Source organism: Gambusia affinis, linkage group LG13 (genome assembly GCF_019740435.1).
Source record: "Gambusia affinis linkage group LG13, SWU_Gaff_1.0, whole genome shotgun sequence".
NCBI lineage: Eukaryota > Metazoa > Chordata > Actinopteri > Cyprinodontiformes > Poeciliidae > Gambusia > Gambusia affinis.
Window position 1 is genome coordinate 27,584,323 of NC_057880.1, and position 24,985 is coordinate 27,609,307.

The 24,985-nt window shown below is 48.6% G+C and overlaps 1 protein-coding gene across 5 annotated transcripts; it reads left to right on the forward strand.

The window, feature by feature from the left end:
• The first annotated feature begins 281 nt into the window (after positions 1-281).
• Positions 282-24,856, forward strand: usp54a (ubiquitin specific peptidase 54a). Of its 5 annotated transcripts, none has more exons than XM_044136952.1 (22): positions 282-402; positions 9,935-10,366; positions 12,161-12,253; positions 12,326-12,460; positions 12,539-12,652; positions 12,777-12,859; positions 13,658-13,760; positions 13,836-13,982; positions 14,053-14,202; positions 17,171-17,339; positions 17,812-18,021; positions 18,125-18,253; positions 18,597-19,152; positions 19,401-19,519; positions 19,590-19,754; positions 20,129-20,248; positions 20,743-20,920; positions 21,140-21,882; positions 21,955-22,052; positions 22,464-22,586; positions 23,068-23,182; positions 23,794-24,856. In XM_044136952.1, the coding sequence occupies exons 2-22, from the start codon at positions 10,217-10,219 to the stop codon at positions 24,258-24,260; spliced, it is 4,167 nt and encodes a 1,388-aa protein (XP_043992887.1). In that variant the 5' UTR covers positions 282-402; positions 9,935-10,216; the 3' UTR covers positions 24,261-24,856. The 5 variants fall into 5 exon arrangements, with proteins under 5 accessions (XP_043992887.1, XP_043992888.1, XP_043992890.1 ...); XM_044136953.1 differs by having other exon boundaries at positions 356-471; XM_044136951.1 differs by lacking the exon at positions 282-402 and adding an exon at positions 5,194-5,665.
• The last annotated feature ends 129 nt before the right edge of the window (positions 24,857-24,985 follow it).

The following is a 24,985-nucleotide window of genomic DNA, read 5'->3' on the forward strand; positions in this document are numbered from 1 at the left end:
TTCTTTCACACGCTCCGGTTCTGGTTCTGTTCTGGTCCGGTTCTGATGTGTTTTCACATGTAAAAATACGTGTGAACCAAATGTGTATTTTTCATTGTTGGGGTTTGGTTTTGTTCTGGTCCGGTTCTGGTCCAGTTCTGGTCCGGTTCTGGTCTGGTTCTGGTCCGGTTCTGGTCCAGTTCTGGTCCGGTTCTGGTCCAGTTCTGGTCCGGTTCTGCCCTGCCACCTGTTGTCCTGGTGCTGCTGCTGGCCCTTTAAGGGATCCAGGAAGTGGCCGGCGGCAGGAGGAGGAAACAGGTGTGCTGCTGACGGGATGATGTCATTCCTGGCTGAGTCTCCTGCAGGGAGGAAGAGGAGGAGGAGGAAGGAGGCCCAGCAGGAGGAGCAGCCGGCCGTGTGAAGGTGAGCCGGTCTCGGGCCGGTAAAGGAACGTTCTGCGGTTCTGGAGGTCCGGTTCAGATGGAGACTCAGGTGAATTATCGATCAGAGCCAGATGGGCAAATAGAGGCTTTAAAAAAACTCCATCAGAGGTTTTAACTGTTTGATTCAGTTCTGAACATTTAGATCAAATTTTAACAGTAAAGTTTTAGAATCTGAGATAAACTCCAGTTTAAACTGGTTTTATGATTAAATCCTCCAGAACCGGATTAGCTCAGTAAATGTTTCCTTCCTGCAGAACATGTAAGATAAATAAAGTTTTATGTCAGATTGATAAACTGGTTCTGCTTTCATCCATCAGGAAACAGATTTAGTCCAGTTTAACCACATTATCTTCAGGTCGGTTTTAAAAATATTACCAGAATTAAAAGTGTTCTTGTAATTTTAACTCCAGTTTTTGCGTCAGAGTCGCGTTTCAGGTTGATGACGTCATCAATAATCATTTTTATAAAATATTTAAACCAAAACAAAAGGCTAACAGCTGTTAGCTAATAAAATTACAGTGCTGATGAGTGGTTGCTGTTAGCTCTCCTGCTAACAGACGAAGAAATACTTTTGCTTAGCGCCTTGCTAACTTTTTTTTTAATTTTTCCCTCCAGGGGGTCTTTTGTGGGCTCTAGTGTCCCTTATATGACAGTAGGCTACGTCACCACAGTACGCCCGTCTTGCTAACTTTTAATTTGGATTGCTCTAAATGAATTTTCCGTATAATTTTTTGAAGTGATTTTGTTGTTTTGTAAACATTCAGCCGTTTTGGTTATTGACTGATAAAAATACTTCAAGTAGCTACAAGGTTATGTTCATGCTCTTATTTTGAAGTCTGTTTATGAAGCAGTTCCATCCTCCCTCTTTTTTTTCAAGAAACTTTATTGAGCAACAGGCAACAACACAGCAAACAAACGATTGAATGATGTTCAGAATCCAAAACTAACACAAACATGTTGATTACATCATGTTCTGGAGCTGCTTTGACTCTTCCATGAGAAATCCTCCAGTCTCCATGGCAACCATTCAGCTGTGCTAAACTCCTGGGTGGACCTAGCCCCACCTTTGAGGCACAGCTCCTCCCCACTCAGGTCCTTCAGACTAGCCAGCAGCAATTAGAGTGGCAGAAAAACACACACTACTGTTCCTTTAAATATTTAAACTATGAAAATATCTTTGCTGAATTAAATGTAATTTAAATAAACGTAAACCTTTTAGATCGCTGGTTCAAACTCCTGATGGGGCCACTAGTCTACAATGCCTAGGGCCGGCTGTGACAGTGAGCTGCAGTGAGTTGGAGCTGAGAACAAACTGTTACAGCTCAGTGTGTGAGCCGTAACACACTGTGTGTAGGTGTGTGTGTGTGTGTGTGTGTGTCACCATCATATGACTGCTAGAGTAAACAGCTAGGATGTGATATGGGATAACAGAGGTGATGTCATGCAGGTGACACACACACACACACACACCTGACAGGATGTTTAATGTTCAGCTGGTCCAACTCGTTGTTGTGAGACTCTTTAATGGTTCTGACTTTCCTCCTCTGACCATCATTGAAACTCTTTCTGGTCCCACCTGAACAAGATGGCCGACTCCTCACTGCAGTCAGGTTCACCTGGACTCAGGTGTGTTAAAGCCACCTGGATGTTACCTTCCTGCTTGATTCTCATCTCCCTCCAGTTCTCTGTCTGGGATTTCTCTCATTGAGCTCGATTAACATCGAGTTTCTGCTTCGGTTTTTAAATGTTTTCTGCCTTTTGGTTTCGGTTTGAGGAAAACTCTCTGTGAGTGAACTGGTCCAGACTGGAGCTCCTCCATCCTCCAGTAATCCCAGTAATGAGCTGCATGTCGGCCCAGTTTGTCTCTGCAGACTCTTGTGGTTTCTAGCAGCGTTTTGTCTCTCTGACGCATTCGGACCGTTTTACTGGTTCTTACTGGGAACTGAACTCTGACCAGTTTGACCAGCTGTCAGTGGTCCAGGTCAACGGTTCTGGTCCAGTCAATAAAAGGTCAGAGGTCAGAGGTCGATCACCAACAGAACCGGACTGGAGTTGATTAAAGCGAAATGAACAGAGCTTTTTTTGACCATTTTTAGGAAAAATTCCAATAAACTCAGAATATTATTGTTATTATTATTATTATTATTATTATTATTATTATTATTATTATTATTATTATTATTATTATTATTATTACTATTACTATTATTATTTTTTTTCTAATTATGCATTAGAAAAAAATGCAGATAATTTTGAATTTCTTTGGAATCACAAAAACCTGGAAAATGTGACTAAAACTAAATCAACAGGGAAATAAAATGAATGTAATAATTAGAAACATTAATAAGCTTTTAATCAGTTTTCAGGTTTTTTCTTTTCAGATAATTATAAGTTAAGCCCCGCCCACAAAATAATAAACATTATTCTAACCAAAGGCTTTAAAGTTAATAAAATATGAACTTAAAATGAAAAATCTGATTTTCTTTGGAGGAAAACATCAGTGACCTTTGACCTCTGATGTTTTTCCATTAGAGGAATAAAAACCTGCATCAGAACGTCGGCCTCCATCTGGACCGGTTCTGTTTGTTCTGCTAAACCGGAGCAGAACCGGAACCGCTCAGGCCCGGTTCTGCTTGCTGGGTTTGGCAGCAGCTGCTGCAGCAAAGATAAGGTCCAGAGTGGTTCTGACCCGACTCAGCGGACCGACCCAGCAGGAACTGAAAACAGGCGGGTCGTTTTCCACAGCAGGAAACAGGAAGCAGGAGGGTTCTGACCCGGCTCTGGTTCTGGTTCTGAGCTGGTCAGAAAGTTTTAACCTGAACGGGTCATCAGAACCCCATCAGAACCTGTCAGATTTTGTTCTGATTCAGAGTTTTAATGTGACTCTGGACCTGAAAGCTGTAGATCTTAATAAACTCAGAACCTTCAGCTGCTGCTGAACCCAGAAGAGTCTAAAGGTCTCGGTTCTTTATGAGCAGAACCCGGCTGTTTAAAAGCCTCAGCCCGTCTGAGCCGGTTGGGCCCGGTTGGGCCCGGTTTAATAGAAGCCAGGCGGAGGAGGAATGTTTGAGGTTCTGAGCTGCGGTTCAGATGAGATCTCCACCCAAACCCAGAGCTGCTGCTGCACCAGACATCCCGACTCTCTGCCGGCCCGGCAGCTGGTTCTGGACGGTTCTGGACGGTTCTGATGACCCGAGTGCTGCAGGACCAGATGAGACTGGTCCTGGTTGTTCTCACTCGGTCTCACTGACTGCGCTAACACTGGAGCTAATTGTAGCATTTTTGCTAACGCTCACTAAACTTTAGCACTTAGCTTCCCTGATAAATTCAGATGTTTTTAAACTTTCAGTTGAATAAACTTCAACATCAGTGTTGAAGTTTTGGTTTGTAAATTCTTATGTTTATGTCCATGCTCTTATTTTGAAGGGTTTGCAGTCGGTTTCATTTCCTCTCTTCACATCCTCTCTCTTGTTTCTAGAAACTTTGAGCAAATGGAAGAAACATGCAGAAAACATCGTTTACAAACAACCAGAGCCGTTAATTAAATAATGCATAAAACATTACAGATAATTGTTTTGATTTTTCAACATGGTTTAATTTAGCGGTTTAGCTTTAGCTTCTGCTAAATACCATGTTGGTGTAGCGACTTAGTGTTAGCGTAGCTAATGCTTATGATGAATACTCTATGGTTAGCATAGCTCAGAATAAATGTTCTGCTCAGATACAAACTGAATATTTCACAAGATACAAACAGAGAAAAGAGAATCTGAGCCGATTAAAGCATCAGAACCAGAACCAGAACTCTTCATTTCAGAACCGAGGACAAACCCAACAATCAGATCTGATGTTTCCTCTTCACCCAGCTCGGCCCCGGGCCCCGGGCCCCAGGCCCCGGTTCCTCCTGACTCTGTCCCTGTTGTTGTGGTTTTGGGTCTGCAGCAGAACCGCAGTCTGTTCTGTTTGTAGTAAACGGGTCAGGATCAGAACCAACGAGTCAGCAGAGAGCTGCCGGGTCGATGCTCACAGCTTCTATCTGATCAATAACCTGATCAATACTCAGAGCCGCCAGCTGCTCGGTCAGCTCACAGCGGCGTTCCAGGTCCAAACGGTTCTGATGGGTCGACCCGGTCCAACCTGCTGCTGAGGGAGAAAATAACTGAGGTTAATCCAAACCTGCCTTTCACTGTTTAGTTTCTACTTTTGATTTGGGATTTTTATATTTGGGGATAAATTTATATAATTAAAGAAAATAATAAAATAAAAAAGGATTAAATCAGATATTTAGATTTTTTATTTTCACTGAGATTTTTTGCTCCTTGTTTGGTTAAAAATTAAATTAAATTTTATTCCCTTAGAATCGTCCTCCTGTGTGTAAATGTTTGTGTAGCAGGAATAATATTGATGATATACAAAACCGAGTTTTTATTTTAATGTGAAATAAAAACTATAAAAAAGTTCAATTATAAACAAACAGAAATGATAAAACAATAAAACATGAAAATAAAAAGTCAGGAAATGTAGGGACAGATTTATTAAACATGCAGAAGGTGAAGAAATGTCACTGGAAATTCATAAAATATCTTAAATTATCTAATTGAAAGTGAAAATTCAAAACAAAAAATATAAAAATATTTAAATTTACTGAAATTAACAACAAAAAACTGATTCCAGAAAAACAAAAACTTAAATCTGATTTATTTAAACGTTTATCTGAATGTATTCCCTCATAAGGAAATAATTCCAGATGGTTTCCACCGTGTTTCTCAGCTCCTGGACTTTGACTAGGCCGCATCTCTGCAGCCTTCAGAACCACCGGCTCATTTTTTCTGATCCTGGAAACTTTTTATTCCTGTTTTTAACAAGAAGAAAAACGTCAAAACTGGAACAAAGCAAATCCAGTTTCTATTATGGGATGTTGATGGGAAATGATGACGTCATAAAGCAGAAAGTTTCATCCGACCAGAAACCTGAAGGTTATCATACCTGGACCCACCAGAACCCAAATGGACCGGGTCTGCCGGGTCCGCTAGGTCTCTGCCCCCTTCACGCGCACAGCCAGGCGCGCTCCCGGCCGTGCCCGCGCCGGGCTGTGCGCGTACCCGTGCTGCAGGTAGTAACTCCGCCCCCTCCGTTCAGCACAATACCCGCCGCTCCGGTCCGTCCTGTCCGGGTCCAGACTCTGCCTTCCCGCCCCGGGACGCCCCGCATCCTGGCCGGGTGAAGGTCTCCCCCTCCGGCCGCAGGTGAGCCGCTCCGCCGAACCTCGGGGTTCCGGTTCTGACCGCGTCCTGCTCGCTGTGATGCTTTGCCACGGAGCCGCCGCTGCTCCGCAGTCCGGTTCCGGTTCTGGAGCTGCGGTCCTCTCCGGTTCGACCTTGTCCCGGCCTGCGGTGCTGGTCGGGCTCGGTTCCGGCCCGGTTCGGTCCGCTCCGGGCTCTTTGTTCCCTGAAGTTTGCTGGAAGTGATGTCATGCTTCCCGCTCCGGACTCCGGCTGGAAAACTGCCGCTTCACGCTGCAGTTCGGCCGGTTCTGCTCATTCCGGGTCCGGGTCGGGTTCGGCTCTGAGGGATCCGGATGGTTCGGGTTTGATGAGAACCGTCCGGGTTGGTTCGTGGGTTCTGGACTCCCGGCTGTGAATGATTCTCACCGGGAACAGCAGGAGGAGCCGTTCCCACACCGACCTGGTTCTGGTCCTGGTTCCGGTTCTGGTTCTAGTATGTCTGGAACAAAGTTTCTGTTGTCTTCCTCCAGAAAGTTCTGATCTGAGCAGAACTTTCCTGAAAGCTGAGGAAGGAGACCAGACCCGGTTCTGGAGGTTCTGGACTTATTCTGAACCCAAAGCTGCTGCGGTTCTACCGAGTTCTGGAAGCTCCAGTCCAGATCAGTTGGAACTCAAATTGATCTGGAACCATGACCAGGTTCTGCTTGGACCAGAAGAGTCCATCGGTTCTGGTGAACCCGACCTGGCCTGGTTCTATTGGGTCAGCACTCTAGCATTAAGGCCCGAGGGTTCTGGTGTTACTGGGACCATTAATGAGGTTCTGGATGTTTTCATTCTGGTGCCAGAAGCTGGTTCTGATCGACCCGTTCAGCTGGTAACATACTGACTGCTCAGCTCTTCTCCAGCGGACTCGATCTGGACCAGAACCAGCTGGTTCTGATTCTCCCAGCCATGGTCCTGCCACAGCTGTCTGGACCAGAACAGAATCCTGGTCCTGGATCCGGTTCTGGATCCGGTCAATCAGTAAAAACTGATGCCGGAGGCAGAGAGTGGTTCTGACCGGACCGGTTCTGAAGCATCCAGGTCAGCAGCAAAACCATGAGGAAGAGGAGGAAGAGCAGCTCCTCCCAGATTGTTAATGTGAAACCAGAACTTTGGTTCTGTTCTGGTTCTGATGCGTTTACACGTCCAGGTTCTGTTCAGGTGGAGCTCAGACAAAAGATCGGATCAGAACTTTGGTCTCTAGAACTATGGAGAATGATGTGAACTCCAGGAAGAGGAAGTCTGGAACAGGAAGGGAAATGTAGCAAACAGGAAGTAAAAAACGCTACAAAGTTTCTCCACAGAACATAAATCCTCCAGACCACCAGGGGGCGTCTGGAGTCGGTAAATATTCTGCTGTTCTATAAAATAGAAACACATGAAGCTGGAGGTTTTTACTCCTTCAGATATCTAGACTGCCCATCTTCACTGAAGGTCGGCTCCCCCTGGTGGCCTGGAGGATTTATGTTTAGTGGAGAAAGTTTACAGCGTTTGATGTTTTTTTTTTTTCATGTATTTCTGTGTTTTGGAGTTTGCTTTGTTTATGCGTTTTCTGCTCAGTTGGACCTGCTGGCCACCGTACAGAAGCAACCGGAAGTGACTTTGATTTTTCATAATGTCTGAATATTCTGTAAAGTTCTGCCTGGACTGGACCGGCTGGCACCGCTAGCTAAACATTAGCTGCTCCAACCATGAAGTGCTAATTAAAAATCGTAGCTATGCTAATGCTAAAGTGCTATTCCAACGTGGTGTTTAGTAAAAGCTAAAGCGCTGAATTTAGCCACTACAGGCTGTAGTGATGCATTCTGGGTACAGAATTAGCATAATTTGCCACACAGGAAACGAAAAAGCTGCGTAAACAGATTTAATTTACACAGCATCTATGTAAACGTTTATGAATATAAACGCTAAACATTTAAATTTATTCAGTTAAAGTTTAGAATTTATCTGGAAACATTTATTTATTGGAAGCTAAGTGCTAAATGCTAAGAGCTAAGCTAAAAGTTAGCTCTGATGTTAGCGCATTAGCAGAAGTGTCAGCCGGGTTCTGATCCAGGTTTATCAACCCAGTACCAGAACGGGCCCACCAGCTGAGGTTCCGGTTGGTCCATTTGGACCGTACTGGTTTGTGTTTAGAACTCCAGGAAGTGGCAGTCCCACAGCATGACGCAGCCTCCACCATGCTTTACACATGGAGCTCGCTGGTTCTTCTTTGGTTCTCTGGATCCAGTAGAACCATTCCTGGTTCTGGAACGTCCGGATCAAACCGAGTTACTTTTGGGCCGTGGCGCCGAAGCCGGCTGCCTGCTGATGGAACCGGGCCCGGAATCGTCCTGCAGGCCGAGCCAAACGGGTCGGCGGCTCCGTCTTCTCCGACGCTCCGTGTTCTGGTCGTCTGCTGTGGGTTTAAATGGACCGGACCCAGTTACCGGTCAGAACCGGGTTTCCGTGGTCTCTCTGATGACGATACTTTAATTTATAGCAACTTTTAAACAAACATTACAAAGTGAAGAAAAAAAAACAGAACCAGAGGTTCTGAAGCGGCTCTTGCTGATCGGACCGGAACCAGAGGTTCTTCCTTCAGGATCTTTGTCCAGATTTCTGGCCTGGTGTTTGAACTCGGACCCGATCGGACCTTCAGAACCTCGGATCTGACGAAGTCTCTGAGGAGGGTTGTGGCGGCTGTGATGCATTCGCTGACTGTTGGAAAATAGAGTTTTGTTTTCAGAAGCTGCAGGTCAGGCTGATCTGATTGGTCCATCTCTGTCCAACCAGATTCTCCATAAATCATCAGGAACACCCTGGGTTCTGGTGGGTTCTGGTGGGTCCAGTAGAACCCTACTGGGTTCTGTGTTTTCCTGTGATCATCTCTGGTTCTGCAGCAGTAGAGTGTGGCTGATTGGGTCTTACACAACAGTCAAGTTGGTGTCGCTCCAGCTGGCAGAACCTTGATCCGCAACCCTGCTGGCCTCCTCCCAGTCCTCCCAGAGCTCCCAGTGGCTGCCGGGCCTCTGGCAGCCCAGTGGGTCTGCAGGCGCCGAGCCAGCCGGCTGCATGAGAGTTGTTGATAGAGTTGTGTGTGTGAGAGTGTGTGTGTGTGTTGTGGCTGCTGCTCTGTTGCATAACCAGTTTTACACCAAATCAGCTGCAGCGTCGCCAGGACGACCTCTGACCTGCAGAGGTCACTGCCCTGCTGGTTTCTGTTTATTAATCTGAAGTTGGTCATTCTGAGGGTGAGTCTGGATTAAATCCTCCCAGATTATCCAGGAAGCGTTGTATTGAGGAGAAACGTCCCTGCTGGTCAGACAGGAAGCAGGAAGCACGGTGGTGGCTGCTGCAGCTGACAGGCTGAGGGCCGGACCTGGACCCAGCCTCCGGGATCAGACATGTTTTACACACGTCTGCTAATCCGCTAACAGCTGAGCTATTTTTGTGTTGCCAACTTTGAAAACAGACATGAACAAACCAGCAGCGTTACTAAACTGATCAAATTCTCCGTCCGTCTCCTCAGGATTTGGTCAAAAAGTTCTTCCATCTAACTAACTTTCCCAGACTGCTGGGATTAATCGGGACGGTGAACGAGGTCAAAGGTCAAAGGTTTATAATCAGGGATGTTTCTTCCAAGTCTGAGCTTTTACCTCCAGTTGCTGTCAGAACCGGGCCTGACGGGTCGGCGGGCTCCAGAACCCAGCTCCACTCAGACTCTGTAATCCCTCGTTGTGATCAGCTGATCCGACTCCTGGCAGGAAGCACCTCAGTGGCGCCGCCTGGTGGCAGACAGAACCGGGTCCGGTCCGGGGTGGACTCTGTCTGGCTGCTGGTGTAGTAAACAAGCGCTCCTCTGACTCCTGTTGCTCCCCGAGCGTCTCGGAACCGGCTCCCTGGGTGGGTCCGTTCATCCAGAACCCCCTCAGTTTTACCCTGTGGTTCTGAGTCACAGTCTGGTCCCGGCAGGTTCTGACCCGGTTGGTGGAACTGGATCAGAAGGCTGCAGTGACTCACCGTCTGAACCAGTAATTCTGGGTTTTCCTCTGTCATTACTGGGAGCCAGAGCCTCGGTTCCTGCTGCGTCAGCGTTCAGAACCGGGCCGGGCTTTGATTCAGACCAGACTGTATCTGCTGGTTCTGGCTCCCTGGCCCTGTCTACAGGTTCTGATCCGGCCCGTCAGACTGGTATAGCAGTGGGATTTTCTCTGTTTAGGAATCTCGTTATTCCGGGATGATCAGCTCCCTCTTCTTCTCCTGCAGATCTGTGCCGACCCCAGACGCCTCCGCTGACCTTTGACCCCTGACCTGCCTTTCAAAGTGTCAGATTTGGGAAATAAAACCATTCCCTGAAGTAAATCTCCTGGATTGTTTTTATTTAATGCCTTTGTGGTAAAACGACAGAAGAAAACTCTGATAAAAGCTGATTTTTGGGGGTTTGTCCGGGAGTTTTCCTCGCCTGCGTCCTCCGGTCCGAAAGAGATGGATCCCTGGACCAGAGAACCAGAAAGTTGATCCGGGCCGGGCTGCAGCAGAAGGAGGAGCATGTCCTGGAAGAGAAACTACTTTGCATCGGGAGGCAGCGGAGGCACACAGGGAGTGGTGGCGGCGCACACCATGGCGTCCATCGCTCCCAGTAAGGGGCTGAGCAACGAGCCGGGTCAGAACAGCTGCTTCCTGAACAGCGCCCTGCAGGTACCACACACACACACACACACACACACACACACACACACACACACACAGCGTTCCTGTTAATCCTCTGGACAGATTATAAAACATAGAAATCACATCCAGAATAGCTGGAGGGACTCTTCACCATCACCCTAATCTGTAGCTTTACTCCTCAGATTCTCCACCAGAATCAGAACAGAACTCGACCGGACCGATCTAGAACTTTAATATTACTGCAGTCAGAGGAAACATGGAGATGATTTAATTAGCTTTAGCTAAAGATGCTAAGGGTATGAATAGTTCTGGTCTCCACTGAGGCTGAGGGAGCCGACACTTTATTATTATTATTATTATTATTATTATTATTATTATTATTATTATTATTATTAATTGTTATTATTTATTATTATTAGTTATTAATAATAAGAATACTGTTATTATTGGCGGAGCTGTTATTAATTATGATTAATTGGTATTTTAATATCAATAACTGATCGTGTTTCTGCTGCTGATTCGTGGATCCAGTTAAATTCTGCTAAACTTGTAGAGTTTGGGTTTTTATCTGACCCGGTTCTGGTCTGAGTTCTGGACCGCTGTATTTCTGCTGCAGTAGAACCTCAGAACCTTTCCTGCGCTGGTTTCGGTCCAGTTATCTGGAAGGTCAGATTGGTTCCTGCTGAGCGGGAAACGGGCCGCCTCCAGAACCTGTCTCAGCAGCGATGGTTCTGATGAAACGGGCTGGACCGAACCGACCCCTCAGAACTCTGTGATCCAACAGAGCAGAACCGGTTCTTCCATCCTTCCAGAATTGTCCTGCAGCTGTTTGGACCTCAGAACCGGCCCATAAGAACCAGAACCGCAGCGCTGCAGCGTCCTGGACCGGTTCCACTGCCAGGTTCTGCTCTGGGTGTCCCGCGGAGCCGTGAGCAGACGGTCCAGTACCAGAACCCGGCAGCATATTGGACCCGGCGGGGGGGCGGGACGGAGGAACAAACAGAACTGAGTCAGCATTTCCTGCCGGGTCCGTTCAGGTTCTGTCTCTGCTCAGCCCGTCTCTGTTTCTGGTTCCCTCTAAATCGACCCAGGTGTCCGGCCCGCTGAGCGGTTCTGATCAATGCTGGCCCGTTTAAATCCGGATGGGTTCTGACCCGTTTCACCATCGGGCCGCTCGTGGTGCTGCTGGGAGACGGCCTGTTGCCGTGGCGACCCAAACATCATCAGGCCTGCTGCAGGTGACAGAACCTGGACCAGAACCGGACCTGGTGGTGGAGGCGGGGATGGCAGCGACCAGAACCAGTTAAACCAGTAGAGGATCTTCATCATCATCATCATCAGACCAGAGGAGGCTGCTGCAATCTGATTGGTCCGTTTAGAACCAGAACCAGAACTGTTCCATGTATCTGACTGTAAATAAAGTGATAATAAAAGGTTCTGGTTCTGGTTCTGTCCTCAGGTTCTGGTTCTGGTTCTGTCCTCAGGTTCTGGTTCTGTCTTCAGGTTCTGGTTCTGGTTCTGTCTTCAGGTTCTGGTTCTGGTTCTGGTTCTGTCCTCAGGTTCTGGTTCTGGTTCTGTCCTCAGGTTCTGGTTCTGGTTCTGGTTCTGTCCTCAGGTTCTGGTTCTGGTTCTGTCCTCAGGTTCTGGTTCTGGTTCTGGTTCTGTCCTCAGGTTCTGGTTCTGGTTCTGTCTTCTGGTTCTGGTTCTGTCCTCAGGTTCTGGTTCTGGTTCTGGTTCTGTCTTCAGGTTCTGGTTCTGGTTCTGTCCTCAGGTTCTGGTTCTGGTTCTGTCCTCAGGTTCTGGTTCTGGTTCTGTCCTCAGGTTCTGTGGCACCTGGATATCTTCCGTAGGAGTTTCCGTCAGCTCTCCTCCCATAAGTGTCTGGAGGATTCCTGCATCTTCTGCGCCCTGAAGGTGAGGACCAGAACCAGCCCGGTCCTGGCCCGGTTCTGGTCCGGTTCTGACCCGCTGTCTGCTCTCCTCCAGAACATCTTTGCCCAGTTCCAGTTCAGCAGTGAGAAGGTTCTGCCGTCCGACGCGCTGCGCAGCGCGCTGGCCAAGAGCTTCCAGGACCAGCAGCGCTTCCAGCTGGGCATCATGGACGACGCCGCCGAGTGCTTCGTAAGGCCAGAACCGGGCCGGAACCGGGCTGACCGGGCGGTCCGATCGCACCTTCACTCTGGTTCTGCGTGTTCACAGGAGAACATCCTGATGAGGATCCACTTCCACATCTCAGACGAGACCAAGGAGGACGTCTGCACCGCCAGACACTGCATCCCGCACCAGAAGTTCGCCATGACGCTGTTCGAGCAGGTGAGGCCCGACAGAACCATCCGGTCCAATCAGAACCATCCGGTCCAATCAGAACCATCCGGTCCAATCAGCAGGTGTGTTAGTCTGTACAACAGGTGAGACTGACCTGGTTTCCCCCCCCCAGTGCGTGTGCAGCAGCTGTGGCGCCTCCTCCGACCCGCTGCCCTTCGTCCAGATGGTCCACTACATCTCCACCACCTCGCTGTGGTGAGTTCCTTTCCGCCATCTTGGCTCCGACGCGGTTGCCTTGGCAACCAGACACCTGAAGTGTTTCTGCAGCAGGTTGAGTGAAACCAGGATGTCGTCCAGGAAAGAGCTTCAGCTTCTAGAAACGTATTTCTAGGCGTTTACAGGAAAACGTTTCATCAGAATCCAGTTTAAAAACCAAAATGAAATAATTTTTAGTTTCCATCAGAAATCATGAAGGAGATTCAGCAGAACATTAAAACCTTTAGCTCTTTAATCTGTTACATTTTGTCAACATCAGCAAAGAAATGATATTTAACTTTAAACTAAAATGATTTTAAATGTGACACATTGGGCCCAAATACTGGAGGAACTCCAGAATCAGAGCAGGATGAAAATACATTCATATTAACCTAATAGAGTCAGAATAATACAAGATTAGATTATTATTATGTAAATGAGGCTGAAATAATGAGAATGTAATATTGCAAGAATAAAGTCAAAATAATATGATTAAGTTTTAATCGTAGCAGAATATGTTTAATACAAGAATAAAATATGAAAATGATGCAAACATGAAGTGATGAAAGACCAGAATAAATAATAAACCCGTCATAAAATGAGATTATTGGCATAAAGTCCTGAGGAAGAGTCACTGCTGGATTCTGATTGGCTGATCAGGTTACACTGCTTCCTCCTCTTCCTCCTCTTCCTTTTCTTCCTCCTCCTCCTCTTCCTCCTCCTCCTCCTCTTCCTCCTCCTCCTCCTCTTCATCCTCCTCCTCTTCCTCCTCCTCCTCCTCTTCCTCCTCCTCCTCAGCAACCAGGCGGTGAAGATGCTGGAGTCCAGAGAGAAACCAACGCCCAGCATGTTTGGAGAGCTGCTCCGTAACGCCAGCATGGGTGACCTGCGGACCTGCCCAGTAAGCCTCTGGCAGATACTGGTCCTGATACTGGTACTGGTCCAGTCCCAGTCCTGATTCTGGTCCCGTCCTCAGAGCCGGTGCGGCCAGCAGCTCCGGATCGCCCGGGTTCTGCTCAACAGCCCAGAGATCGTCAGCATCGGCCTGGTGTGGGACTCGGAGCACTCGGACCTGGCCGAGGACGTCATCCACTCTCTGGGAACCCGCCTGCGACTCGGAGATGTGAGGCACCGACCCGGAGGTGAACCGGAGCGCGGCGGGCGAACGGGCTGACCCGGTTCTTGTTCTGCAGCTGTTCTACAGGGTGACGGAGGAGAAGGCCCGGCGGGCCGAGCTGTACCTGGTGGGCGTGGTCTGTTACTACGGCAAGCACTACTCCACCTTCTTCTTCCAGACCAAGATCAGGAGGTGGATGTACTTCGATGATGCTCATGTGAAGGAGGTGAGACCCGAAACCAGCCGGCCCGGTTCTGATAGAGTCCGATTTATTACCTTAAACCTGATGGAGGGTCTGTTGGACCTACTGATGTAATTATATTAGTTGTGTTACCATCACCACGCCACTAGAGGCAGCATCACGCCTGAAAAGATGCGACTAAGGAGCAGATTTAGAAGATCACAGAAAACTACACAATCTGTTCAAAACTGAGCTGAAGAAAATAAAAGAGAGAAGTTCAAAAACATGCTGAGAGTGAAAATCCTTCCTAAAGATGAAAATATATCACAGATTTCAAAGTAAAATAAACACGGAGGCTGAGGATAATATAGGAAATAGCGCCCCCTTGACTTCCGGAGTGCAATGGTCCCATTTCCATATCAGGTATCAGTGACAGCAGTCCGTCCCGCTGCAGGCAATTGGACCGTTACACATCATTTACCCAGAATGCATTGCAGCGTGAACAACATGGCGATATTCCTGTGAAAATCCATCCATCCATTTTTTTTTTTTTTTTTTTATTATATCTTTATTGATTCTCGAGAAAGTATCATTTACATGACAATAGGCATCACCAAACTAACTTCAACATTTGAAATAAGATTAACATATAGACCATTGCCTTATAACAGTCAAATCAAAAATGTAACTACACTTCTCTGAGAAAGATTTTAAAGTGATTATAAAGAAAAAAAAAAAAGTGTGAAAGAAAAAAAAAACTAAGGAAGAAGAAAGAAAAAAAAAAAGGGGAATACAGTAACAAAACATTATAATATAAAATAATTATAAAGCGTGGCTATTCTAGGAGAGTGGATTGCTGAGGAAGTTTAACAAGTTTGGTCTTTAAAAATGAAATCAGGTCTTTTAGGTCTTACATAATCTACCCAAATCTTCCAACACTGATCAAATTGTTCAGTCCTGTGATTGAGAGAGGCTGTTATTTTTTCCATTTCATAGATGTTGAATGATATGTTAATCCAGTCGTCTAATGTTGGTTTGTCATGTGATAACCATTTTCTTGTAATGTTTTTCTTACTTGCTGTTAATAAAATAGTCATCAGATATTTGTTTCTTTTTATGGCGTCTTGAGGAATTATACCTAAATACATAAGCTTGAACTCCAAAGGAATGTTTTCCATCCATTTTCTGTTCACCCTAATGGGGTCAGGAGGGTTGCTGGTTCCTCTCCATCATCCATCCATCATCCCTACGTTCTGGGTGAGAGGCGGGGTCACGGGGTCACCCTGGACAGGTCGCCAGTCTGTCGCAGGGCAACACAGAGACACACAACCATTCACACACACACTCACACCCAGGGAGAATTTAGAGAGACCAGTTAACCTGACATGTTTTTGGACTGTGGGAGGAACCTGGAGAACCCGGAGAGAACCCACCATGCACAGGGAGAACATTATTCAAATTTATTAAAAACTAAATAACTTACTGTATTATCTAAGATAAATATTTCCCAAATAAGGTCTATTTTTATAAATAGTTGTGGGTCCATTTATGAAAAATGTTGTAATAAAATGAAGTTAAATTCACAATAACTCCAGAATAATGTCATAATAACTTGAGAATAAAATTGTATTAAACCAAGAATAAAGTTAGAAAAATACCAGAATAAAGTCATATTTTACAGTGTAACTGAAAATTAATCTGTGGAAATAATCAGATTATGATGAAGGATCTGCTCCTCTTCCTCACTTCAGCTCCATCATCCATCCATCATCCATCCATCATCCATCCCTCGCTCCATTCCTCTCTCTCTCCTCCTGCTCTGTTTTTCATTCTTTCTTTGTGAAACAGGAAATCCCTCCATTGTTTGTTGGTGCAGCTGGTCAGATCAGAGGTCAGAGGTCAGATCAGTGAACACTTTTTGCTCACACTGCAGACCAGCTCCCGTCTCTTTCTGCCTGTTAAACAAACCGTCACTCTCTTTGCTCCGGTCCGGTCCGGTTCGGTCCGGTTCGGTCCGAGCGCTGCTGTGGAAAACGCAGGACTGGTGGAAACGATAGAGAGAGAAAAGAAAAGCTGAAGGAGGAAGAGGAAGTTTGTCTTCCCTCAGAGAGACGGTGAGACGCTGCTGGTTGGATTCAGATCATTTTCTGCAGAATCAGATTTTAAAACCAGCTGATTTATTTCCAAACACTTTGAGTCAGAGAAACGAGAAACTGGTTGAAGCTCGGCTCCATTTTCTGTAGTTTATGGAAAGTTTTCAGTTTGACGTGAATCAATACTGAAACTAGAACTACTGTAACTTAGAGGATCATTGTTGTTATTATTATTGTTGTTATTATTATTATTATTGTTGTTATTATTATTATTATTGTTATTGTTGTTATTATTATTATTGTTGTTATTATTATTGTTGTTATTGTGAATAGTTTGTTTCTTAGGGAAGCTCCAGTATATCAACAGCTGCACTGATAAACACAATAAAAACATGAATAATATTAAAATTAAATACTTAAAACTCTCCAATGACTAAAGAATGAAGATCCTAAACATTAGTTCTGTTCAGATGGAGTCAGAATTTGGTTCTGAACTGGTTTATAATAAAGTTCAAGAGATTTGGGAAAAACTGAAGAAATGTAAAAATTTGACCTGATTTATGATTTTATTGAAGAAACTTCAGAAAAGCAAATGGAGGTTAATGATGGATGATGATGGAAATTCAATCTTCATTTCTATAGAAACCGTCAGAAATCTTCTCACTGATTTTCATGCCGACTCTGAAACATCCCATAATAGTTTCATGTTTCTGTGTTTATATGAATCAGAAACATTCGTTTCCCTGGCAACCAGAGCAGAGCTCAGGTTTCCTCTGGTTCTCCGGTGGTCGGTTCTGGAGGTTAGCCCTCTGATCCCGATCCAGTCCAGAACCGGACCTCCAGCTGTCAAAGGTTTCATTGAACTGGTCCAACACGGCCCTGCTGTTCCCCTCCCCTCCCTGTTTCTGTTGTTCTCACAGATCGGGCCCCGGTGGAAGGACGTGGTGTCGCGCTGCATTAAGGGCCGCTACCAGCCGCTGCTGCTGCTGTATGCCGACCCGCGCGGGACGCCGGTAACCCTGCAGGACCTGCCGCCGCACCTCGACCTGCAGCACCTCCACCGGGCCGGCTACGACAGCGAGGACTCGGGTAACAGCAGTAACCTCGGCCTGCCGCCGCTACCGGCTACAAGCTGTAGAGCTACAGGCTGTAGAGCTACAAGCTGTAGAACTACAGGCTGTAGAGCTACAGGCTGTAGAGCTACAAGCTGTAGAACTACAGGCTGTAGAACTACAGGCTGTAGAGCTACAAGCTGTAGAACTACAGGCTGTAGAGCTACAGGCTGTAGAGCTACAGGCTGTAGAGCTACAGGCTGTAGAGCTACAGGCTGTAGAGCTACAAGCTGTAGAGCTACAGGCTGTAGAGCTACAGGCTGTAGAGCTACAGGCTGTAGAGCTACAGGCTGTAGAGCTACAGGCTGTAGAGCTACAGGCTGTAGAGCTACAAGCTGTAGAGCTACAAGCTGTAGCTATAAGGTAGCTCTACAGGGGTTGCTCCTACTGGGCTACCTGTAGCTCTCTGTATGTTTCACTCATAAATGACCCATCGTCGCCCCCTGCAGGCCGCGAGCCGTCCATCTCCAGCGACACTCGAACCGACTCGTCCACAGAGAGCTACTGCGGCCGCCAGTCCTCCCAGTCCTCCCAGTCCCACCATGAGGCCGTGGCGAGTCGCTGCTCGTCTGATTCCCAGGGAACGCTGGCCTGCATGGAGCAACCCGACAGAACCGACAGAACGCTGCATGCCTCCCTCTGCAGCCTGGACGCCATAGGTACCAGACTGTCCTCTGCTGTCCTCACTCACTCATTCACTCATTCACTCATTCACCGTGTTGCATGATGGGTAAACCATCCCATAATGCCTCTCATTGTAAGGCCGCGCGGCGGACGCTGAGCAGCCTCTGAGGAAAGGAGGCGGGGCCGCAGAAAGGAGGCGGAGCTCCAACCGGTCGCGGCGAATCAAACCTGAACTCGATCTGCCATCGGCAGGTTACCACAGCGATGGTAGGCGGGGCTTAGATTAACGAGGAAACAGCTAAAATAATTTATAATCTAATAAACAGGAAGTCAGAGTCACCTGAACACAAAGATCAGAATAAAGAGTTTATTTTATCAGTTAGTTTATGAAGATGATGAGGTTTGATTTCAACTGGTTCAAACTGGTTCAAACTGGTTCAACCTGGTTTAATCTGGTTTAATCTGGTTTATTCTGGTTCAACCTGGTTTAATCTGGTCGGTTCTTCATGTCCTCATTCTCTCACCGTTGGTTCCTCATCGCTGCTGTCCTCTGTCCTCCTCCGTCTCTCCTCTCATCCTCTACATGTTTTTCTTCTCCTCCTTCCTCCAGGAGAAACCTTAAAGGAGAAGCAGGCTCCTCGGCACCTCCCCAAACCTTCATCCTCCTCCTCATCCTCAGCCGGTCGCCTCAGAGACTTTAAGGAGACGATGACCAGCATGATCCGCCCGCCGTCCTCTGAGCTCCCCTCCTCCTCCTGCTCCAGCCAGCACCTCCCTGCTGCAGATGCAGCTCTGAGCTCCTCCTCTGCTCCAGTCCAGGACTGGGAGGCCGACAGCACCAGCAGCGAGTCCAAGGCTGGCTCCTCAGGAGGAGCAGGGAGGTGGAGGGCGCGGAGGGAGACGCTTAACATCGACACCATCTTCATGCGCGAGCGGCGGAGGCAGGCGGGATACAGCCCGCTGGGAGGAGGAGCCTGTGAGCCCGATGGGGCCCACACCGCCTCCTCAGGCCAGGAGGAGGCGCCGTCCATCAGAGCGGCGTTCTCCCGGCAACTCCCTGCTCCTCCTGCTCCTCCTAGGTTCATCCAGAGGATGGAGAGCGGCTACGAGAGCAGCGAGAGGAACAGCGGCAGCCCCGTCAGCCTGGACCTCAGCCTGGGAGACAGGTGAGACTGTTAGGCCCCAAACCCAGAGGTCAAAGGTCACAGAGTCACCAGAGGAGCCCCAAACAACATTCATGAATTTCACGACAAACTCTGCAGCTTTGGCTGGTCTCAGATTAGGGTCTGGGGTTAAAGAGCAACAGGAGACGGTTAAGACTTGACCTTTGACCTACAGCTTCAAACTTCACATTCTGGTTCTGGGTGCTGTTGGAAAGAATCACATCCCATAATATGATCCACTGTGTCTGCAGGGAGAGTGGTGAGAAGAAGCCTTCCTCCTCCTCCTCCTCCTCCTCCTCCTCTGGACCCTCATGGAGGAACAGCGGCGCTCTGCTGCAGGACCTCCACTCCTCCAGCAGGGGGAGCCTCGGTACGAAGGCCCACGTCTGTAGGACCCCGTCCAGAGTCTGTCTGTAACCCTGATGTCCCTGCTGCTGCAGCGCCCCCCGCAGGCCGCAGCGAGCTGGACGAGCTGCAGGAGGAGGTGCTGAGGAGAGCCAGGGAGGAGGAGCGGCAGCGGCGGCAGGAGAAGGAGAGGGAGGAGGCGCTGGGCTTCAACCCCAGACCCAGCAAGTACCTGGACCTGGACCAGCTGCAGATCCAAGGTAACTCAGGTTCTGGTGCTCCAACCTGGAGCTCAGATCAGGATGGAGGATCCTGACAGTTGATCCCTGCTGGGTCTGGTGATCTGGTTGGACTCCAGCACCTGGTGACCCAATGAGCTTCTGAGACGATGGACGGTGAAATCTGCAGTTCTTTGAAGACGGAGCGCTCCATGCTCATCTGTTTCAGTGTGTGTGTGTTTCAGTGTGTGTTTCAGTGTGTGTGTGTTTCAGTGTGTGTGTGGTCAGCAGGAATGTTCTCCACTGATCTGCTGAACAAACTCCATCTGAAACACAAAGGAAGTGATGAACAAACAGCTGCCATTGTTACTGACAGTGTGTGTGTGTGTGTGTGTGTGTGTGTGTGTGTTCTGCAGGTAAAGGCGACAGCTTTGACAGGTGTGTGATGGAGGCGGAGCTCCTGCTGGACCAGACGTTGCGCTTGGAGCAGGCGGGCGACGTTGCAGCGGCGCTGTCTGCAGTCAATGAAGCCGTTTGTAAGCCCCGCCCCGTCTGATGGCCCCGCCCCTTCTGATGGCCCCGCCCCTTTACAATGAATCTGATTTCTGCAAATGAATATTATGACATGTTTGTGTTCATGAAGTTAAACTCAGTCAGTCCTGGGGGGGAACCAGAACCGGGTTCTCCGGTCTCTCAGAGGAACCTTGGCTCCTGTTTCCAGTCAGTCGGGTCGATCGGCTGGTTCTGAGTTCTGATCCAGTTCAAACTACCTGAACCCTGCAGCAGAACAAGAAGTCTGAATGATGAGAGTAATCAGTCCCGGATCCTGAAACAGAACCAGAACCTTCGGCCCGGTTTCACTGGTTTGGGTTTCCATTCTTTCTGTTTGATTTTCTCACTTCCTGTTTCCTTTAAACATTTCTGCATGACCTCATCACAGCGTCTTATCATTTATGCACATTTTCTTTCCCATTTATTCCTTTTCCTTTATTTTCTGTGTCCATGGTTACGTTTTCCTGCACCGCTGCAGCCAAGCTGCGGCCGGCGGCGGCTGAGGGCGGAGCCGGTAGCCACAGCCGGCTGCAGCGCTGCATGAGGAGATGCCGCAGCCTGCAGCAGCGCATGCAGCAGCTGCAGCTGCAGCAGTCAGAGGCAGTAAGACAGGAACCAGAGCAGCAGGAGGAGCAGCAGACGCTGGAACAGCCCAGGTACCACCTGCTCTGCTCAGCCAATCACAGGCCAGCTGGCCCAGCCTGTTGGGGCACATTGCTGCCCCCTACTGTCAGGTTATGGGATGAGCTGTAGGATCAGAGTGGAGCTGCTGGATCTTTTTTTCCATTTCTGTGACACGTTATTTATGTCGTAACGTCTAAGCCCCGCCCCCTCAGAGCTGCAGGTGACCTCAGTCTTCTCTCCGCCCTCTGCAGATCAAAGCCTCTCCCGCTCCCAGTTCTTCTGACAGACAAGCAGGGGCACCAATCAGCTGCCGGACGGGACCACCAGGCTCCTCCCCCTTCCACCTGCCTTGTTAAGCCCCTCCCTCCTGCATCAAGTTTGCCCTCTGACCCCGCCTCCAGCAGGAGCCCCTGCTCTGGCTTTGGGAAACCCCTCGGTAGCGCCAGGTCCCTCCCTGCTCTCGCTGTGGAAACATACCTGGACAACGTGACCCCGCCCCTTCCGCCGGAAGAGGTGTGGCCAGAGCCGTCACAAGCCCCGCCCCCTCACTGGCCATGTTCCCAAACTCCATCACCTGCTGTAGCTAACAACAGGTGTCATGAGATGATGGAGGATTCGGGTTACTGCAGAAACAAACAGGCCACGCCCCCAAGCATAGCCCCGCCCCCTCCCTCCTGTCCAACCAGGAAGTGGTCTTGTTTAATCCCGGATCAGCTGGATGTTTTGGATTCTCCCGCAGGCTCCACCCCCTCCGCCCCACCTGTGGGCCGGCCAATCAGGAGCTGCTCCCCACCAGCCAATCAGGTTCTCAGAGCCGCCCTGCCTGTGCAACGCTGGGCCGAAAACGTCAACAGATACTACAACTCCCAGCATGCAGCAGCAGAGGGGGAGGAGTTATCGGAGCTGGAGACACTGTACCAGGCCAGCCTGCAGGCTCCCAGCATGCCGCGGGGCAGCCATGGCGTCAGCCCGCAGCCAGGGGGCAGCAGAGCCGGTAGGAGCCCAGATGGCAGGAACTCTTCTTCAGATGTGAACATCATGTGAACACTTCCTGTTTCTGTTCCAGCGGCGAGGAGAACGCCGTCCGGAACCAGACGCTCCAAAACGCCAACGGCTGAAATCGAGAGAAACGCCTACAGGAGACCGGTCTCACCTGGGGAGCAGGTAGAACCCAGAGGAAGCTGCTGCGCTAAGACCAGAACCAAGAGAGTTTATCCATCAGTTTATATTCAATATGCCGATCGATAAACTGATCGATAAACTGAGTTTTAGGTTTTTACAGACATCAGGATCTGCTGCTGTTCTGGTTGACATCAGAACATTCTGGGTTTTCTGAACATCTTGGTTCTGAGGGAAACAACGTGAACTTCCTGCTGCAGCCGGTTTTGATCTGAGATGATTTCCACTTTAGCAGAAATCGATTTCTGACAGAAACATGTTTTATCTTCGACGTGAGTCTGGAAGTAAAATCCTACAGACTGAAGAATGAAACCAGAACTTTCAGTTTGAGTCGAATTAAATTCATCCTGACGTTCTTCCTCACTGGTTCACAGATTAACTCTGTGTCCTCTGCAGCCCCCTGCAGGCGAAGACAAGAACTACAGCGCAGAGAACCTGCGACGCCTCACTAGAAGTCTGAGCGGAACCGTCATCGGGTCGAGACCACAGAACCTTCCGCAGAACCTCCAGTGCAGCCTTGTAAGTCACGCACAGGTTCATGCTGCCGCCTGGTGGTGACATGTCGTCACTGCAGCCCTCTTCAAAGATCAAAGACCAGATAAAACCAGGAAGTTAATTCTGTTCTCTGGTTTAGAGTTAAAACTCAGACTCACCTGGTTTGGGCTGAGGTCAAAGTTCAGCAGCTTTAACATCAAGTTCCTCTCCTCCGTCTTCGGCCTCAGGCTGCTGGTTAAACATTCTGGTTTAGTTTTGCCCTGAGAGCCGACCCGGTCCGGAGCCGACCCGGTCCGTCCTGGACTCGGCCTGCAGAGGAACTCTGGTGTTTTGCTCTTGCTGAACATCTGATCTGCTGAAGCTACGGTGGCTCAGAGGAGACATGCTGACAGGAAGTCGGATCAGAACATTTCAGGGTTTGTTCAGTTCATCTTCGTCATGTTAACTGTTTCTCCTCTTCCCTCCATCTTCATCCCCCTCCTCCTCTTCCTCACCACATCTGAAGGACCCCTCTGTGTCCAGGCCCCCCCTCAGACACTCAGACCTTCACTGCTCCTCCTCCTCCCACCGACTCCACGGCCCTCCGGCTCCACGGCCCCCCCCCTCCTGGGGACGCTCAGGTAACCCGTCACCTCTTCATCCTCCTCCTCTTCCTCATTGACCTGCTGACTTCCTGTTGGGTGAAACTCAAACTGTTCAGAACTGAACATGAAGTTGCAGTTCCTTTATTAAATGTTTCCTTTAGTTTCACCAATCAGTCGTCATCATGGCTGACTTCCTGAGGCTCTGATTGGCTAAGGAGTATTGCATCACTTCCTGTTGCTGTTATACTCTCTGATCTTATTTGATCAAAACTTCACTGATTTATTTTTACATAAACAAGTTAAAACATATTTTACATTTTAGGATCTCCGTGTTTCTTGCTAGTCTAGTTAGCTTAGCATTAGCTTTGTTAGCTTAGCATCAGCAGCTGGACCTCAGTTTGGCCGGTTGGCGGTCGAAGCATCGATCCAGAACCACCGACCCGTTTGAGTTTGTCCTGCTCAGAAACAAACCTGATGATGATCAGAACCGAGATGGAAACAGCAATTGGTTCTGATTGGTTCTGATCGGTTCTGATCGGTTTCTCTCATCTCATTGGTTGGTTAACTGGACTTTAACCTGAACAACTAGTTTGAACCAGAACCAGAACCAGGCAGGTGTTCACCAGGTAACTTCTCTTCCTCCTCAGGTTCTCCTTGGCACCAGGTTCTGGTTCCGTCTGACAGCGGTCCGACTCCCTCGGCTCTCCACGGCGTCGCCATGAGTTACGCCACTCTTCCTCGCCGCGCCCCGCCCCCTTTCTCTTCCTCTTCCTCCCTCCCTAGGCCCAGACCCGGTTCTGCTGGTTCCGGTCCACAGAGTCTCTACGGCGCCCCGCTGGCCCTCCACCGCCATCGTCAGGCGTCACTTCCTGTAGTTGCTCCACGGCGCCCCCGTGTGTCAGGAGACGTTCCTGCTCAGCCTCTGCGCCTCGACGTTCCCCCGGAGACAGACTGGCGGCGCCATGTGGACCCGCGGGCCGCCCGGCGCCAGCAGCTGCCTGGCCGACCCGGCCGGCCTTTGTGGCCCGGTACCGTTCAGGGAGACGTAGGCAGGTTCATGCAGGTCAGAGGTCACGACCAGAACCAGAACCCGAGAGGAGACAGAAGAAGCTGAGCAGATCCAGAACTTTCCTGAAGAACCAGAACAGAGCTGGATCAGAACCATACCCGGGTCTCTTCCAGAACCAGCAAGCGAAGAAAAGACTTCCTGTGAACCTGGATGTGGTTCTGCAGGTTCTGGTTCTGTTGGCCTGCAGAGCTCATCGGGTTTCCTCTGGGATCTTCATCCTGATGTTTCCTGTTTCCTCTGTGTTCTGATTGGTTCTGCTCTGATGTCACTTCCTCTGTTCAACATCCAGTTTCCTTCCTGCTGGTTTCCCGTTTTCCCAGGAGGAGCTCCGACGTTCTGCTCTCTTTAGGTGATGGAGGAACTCAGACTGCTGACTCCACCCGGCTGGCGCTCCAGGTGGCAGAAACAAACCAACCAGCTTCAGAAACGTTCCAGGAAGTTCTGCTTGTTTTTCTCCATCAAACGGAGACGATTAAAAAGCTTCAAGGAAACGAAGCAAATCTCATCATTCAACCTCATGTTTGGTCACAAGTTCTGGTTCGGTTGATCCAGAAGGTTCTGGATGAGTCCAGGTTTCAGTTTCAGGTAGAATATCCGAATGAAAGAAAAACAAATAAAGATTTTTCACTTTTGACCTTCAAGATGAAAAATGATTTATTGATTATGATTTATGATTAAAAAAATGTTTTATTGAAATTAATATATTTAATATAACCACCTGTTTTTCCACTGGACTAATTACATAATTTATTCATAGAACGTTGTGATAT